Genomic DNA, 3,714 nt, shown 5'->3' with positions numbered 1-3,714 from the left:
CTGGGTGATTCTTTGAGCAAATCACCTTAGATAACCAATTTAAACAATTCATCAGTGCACTAGAACTGAGTGGTGGTCAAAACATTTCCAACTTAAGTGCAGCAACACAACAGAGACAAATGTTTGAAATATTTTCAATTAAAAATGTACAAGGGACACTTCTGCTTAACTAATTAAACTGGTAATTTTCTGATAATCCTCTGTGAACTGGAGATGCTGTTAAATATTTCCTAACTCCATATATTCGGATCTTGAAGTTGTGTTTTGTGGGACATGCTGTGAGCGGGAAGACCTGTTGTGATGTGGAGTTCTGGGAAGGGCTTGGCTGCACCCTTTACGCACATGGTGTCTGAAACTTGATTCGAGTTTAAAAAGCCAAGGCAGCAGCCTCGCAGCGCACAACGACGGATTCTTCACGGTCAGCTTCACCAGGCGGCTCCGTCCACGGCTTTTTGGAGGCACTTCACAGCCCCTCTGGCACTGGATCTGCTAGGGCGCACAGAGGGGCAGTGCCATGCACACTACAGATAACGCGCTGCTCCTGAGCGAAGGGAACAAGTCTCTGGTTTTCAGCCCCGCTACTGACCTAACGATGGGAACGAGTGGAAACGGCACCATCCACCAGAACGGGTCCGACCCGTTTGCAAGAAACGAAGAGGTGGCCCAAATCGAGATAATGGTCCTGAGCATTACCTTCGTGGTTGCTGTGATTGGGAACATGAGCGTCCTGCTGGCGATGTACAACACCAAGAAGAAGATGTCACGGATGCACCTTTTCATCAAACACCTCAGCCTGGCTGACCTGGTGGTCGCTTTCTTCCAGGTGCTTCCTCAGCTGTGCTGGGAGATCACTTTCCGCTTCTACGGCACAGACCTTCTCTGCAGGATAGTCAAACACCTCCAGGTGATGGGAATGTTTGCGTCCACGTACATGATGGTGATGATGACCGTGGACCGCTACATCGCCATCTGTCACCCCCTGAAAACCCTCCAGCAGCCCACTCAGCGCTCCTACATCATGATCATCTCCACCTGGATATGCAGCCTGGTGCTCAGCACTCCTCAGTACTTCATCTTCTCCCTGAGCGAGATCAAAAACGGCTCGGACGTCTACGACTGCTGGGCACATTTCATCGAGCCCTGGGGCGCAAAGGCGTACATCACCTGGATTACCGTGGGCATCTTTCTCGTGCCCGTGCTCGTTCTCATGATGTGTTACGGGTTCATTTGCCACAGCATATGGAAAAATATTAAATACAAGAAAAAGAAAACGATCTCTGGTGCTGCGGGCAAGAACGGGCTGATTGGGAAGGTTTCAGTCAGCAGCGTCACCACAATATCAAGAGCCAAACTGAGGACAGTGAAAATGACTTTTGTGATAGTTTTGGCCTACATTGTTTGCTGGGCGCCGTTTTTCATAGTGCAGATGTGGTCTGTGTGGGATGAAAACTTCCAGTGGGCTGGTGAGTGTAAATAATACAAAGACTTACAATTAGTTTCTAAGCTACTGAATACCTGACAGAGCAGAGTTCACGACTGCTGCTCTTCAAAATGAACATTTCACTCCATGAACTTCTAAAAGTTTTTGGATGAGCTGGGCAAAAATCACATTTAGTCAATTTGACCTTTAAATGAATGAAACAAAAGTTTCTTTCGCCTTATGGACGTTTTCTCAACACAGTCACCAGCTCCAGTAGTCAGACGATGGATGTCAAGAGCATTAAACTGACTCAAACCATGATTTGACTCACACTTTTGAACTTGTGCATTTGGTACATTGTCCCTTCATTAAAGATAAAAACAAGTTTCACATTTCAGCACCAAATAGTTTTAGTTTGACATGCACTTCTGCAGCCTAGACTGTACCAAATGTTTTGTGCATTAATCATCCTTTCCCTTTTTTCGTCTCCCTGTTCTCCAGATTCTGAGAACACAGCGGTGACTCTGTCTGCGCTCCTTGCCAGTCTCAACAGCTGCTGTAACCCGTGGATATACATGATCTTCAGTGGTCACCTCCTCCAGGATTTTGTGCACTGCTTCTCTTGCTGCCGCAAAATGAACCCTGACATCAAGAAAGAGGACTCAGACAGCAGCCTCCGCAGAACAACGCTGCTGACTAAGATGACCAACCGGAGCCCAACAGGCAGTACTGGCAACTGGAGAGATCTGGACAATTCTCCCAAGGCCTCTGCTCAGGCAGAGTAAGCACGCCAAAAACCCTGTTTACTCAATATGAACATGAGGATGAACTTGTCTGGCAGTGGCACCAAGCTAAAATCTGTGTGAACTCATACTAAGTCCCAGCGACTGAAATGCCCCCAATCAGATCAAGATTTGTGCATGAAAAAGAAATATTGTGTATGACTGCAAATTTACAACAATGACAATGATTATCTTTTTCTTTTGCATCTTTTTAACATAACTTCTGCAAAATATTATAGAAGAAAAATCCTAACCCATAAATTAGCATGTTTTATGTCTGTAAAATATGTTTCATGCAGAACTGACTCTCTTCCTGTTGTTTTATTGAATTTAGTTGAAATACTTGAATATTCGACAGAGTTGCATTATCAAAACGGAGTGTTCTGAAGTCACAACATGATTTCTTTTTTTATTTTATTTTTATTAGAAAGCACTTTTTTCAGGAATACTGATGCTGGGTATGTCTCTCTACAGTGCTGCCGAACGCCATGACCTGTCAGTGTTTACAAAGATAAAATGTACGTAGCAGCAAAGAGGTGTGTGGTGGGGGAAATTATTCAATCAGATCATACATCTTCTTCTTTCTTTGTCTTTTGTTGTTTTTCTTGGAATCAGATTTTGGGTGCTCATGAAAAAAAAAAAACCTTAAACCGACCTTTCACAATGTAGAAAAAAGGTGGGTCAAGGCTACGTTTACCAATAAGGACATTTTATGAGTCTCTTATATCTTATTTTACTTGATTTGTTTCATGTTGCATCAAGCAGACCTTCTGTGTGTATCCTTAAAACATGTCTTTCATTTCTGTCCTGTATTTCTGTAAAAATACAAGACATGCACCTACACAAACACACCCACAAACTGGCGAGAGTTTAGATGACATTGGCTGCAGTCGGAGAATTGTACCTATAGTTTTCACAGAGTGTTAAGGAAAAGTTCACACACTAACACACACGCACGCCAACAAACTTCCTCCTCTTTTCTTACATCCTGCACCACAGCGGGGTCTGTGTTTTGGCTGCACTTGCACTCCAGACAAAATCATTTCCTGCACATTAACATGCTGTTCGACACTGTATTGTTTCGATGACCATCATGTAATGCGTTAAGATATTTCTATCTCTATTCAATGCTTTTGTGCATAAAATCTGTAAATAGGAGTAATATATATATATATATGTTCATGTAAATCTGTTGAACATGAATTATATTTGTCTGTAATGGCTTATGCACATAAAAAGAGTCTAGTTATCATATGAATATATGTTCAAATACACAAACCGATGTAGTGAATGAAACACTGGCTTTGTCTCCTGTTTTCACAACGACCACACTGATGACTTCATTGTTTGTGCTTCATGTAGTTTCTACACCACCATGAAAAGGTCTTTTGTTGTTTTTGCTAAAAACTGAGAACTCTCAGCTAACGGTGTGTCAGTAGCCAGAAAAGCCGCAGAAAAACCTGCCAAACTCTGGAATTACGCAACAATTTGACCTTTTAGTTGAAAATAAGA

At 42.8% G+C, this 3,714-nt stretch overlaps 1 protein-coding gene across 1 annotated transcript; it reads left to right on the top strand.

Annotated features, from left to right (window-relative positions):
* Nucleotides 1-376: 376 nt before the first annotated feature.
* Nucleotides 377-3,480, top strand: avpr1aa (arginine vasopressin receptor 1Aa). The gene is made up of 2 exons (XM_026366587.1): nt 377-1,463; nt 1,922-3,480. Exons 1-2 carry the CDS (start codon nt 515-517, stop codon nt 2,203-2,205), a joined length of 1,233 nt encoding a protein of 410 aa, XP_026222372.1. The 5' UTR covers nt 377-514; the 3' UTR covers nt 2,206-3,480.
* The last annotated feature ends 234 nt before the right edge of the window (nt 3,481-3,714 follow it).

This window comes from Anabas testudineus, chromosome 6, assembly GCF_900324465.2.
Source record: "Anabas testudineus chromosome 6, fAnaTes1.2, whole genome shotgun sequence".
In the NCBI taxonomy this organism is placed as follows: domain Eukaryota; kingdom Metazoa; phylum Chordata; class Actinopteri; order Anabantiformes; family Anabantidae; genus Anabas; species Anabas testudineus.
This window is presented reverse-complemented; position numbering and strand designations above follow the sequence as displayed.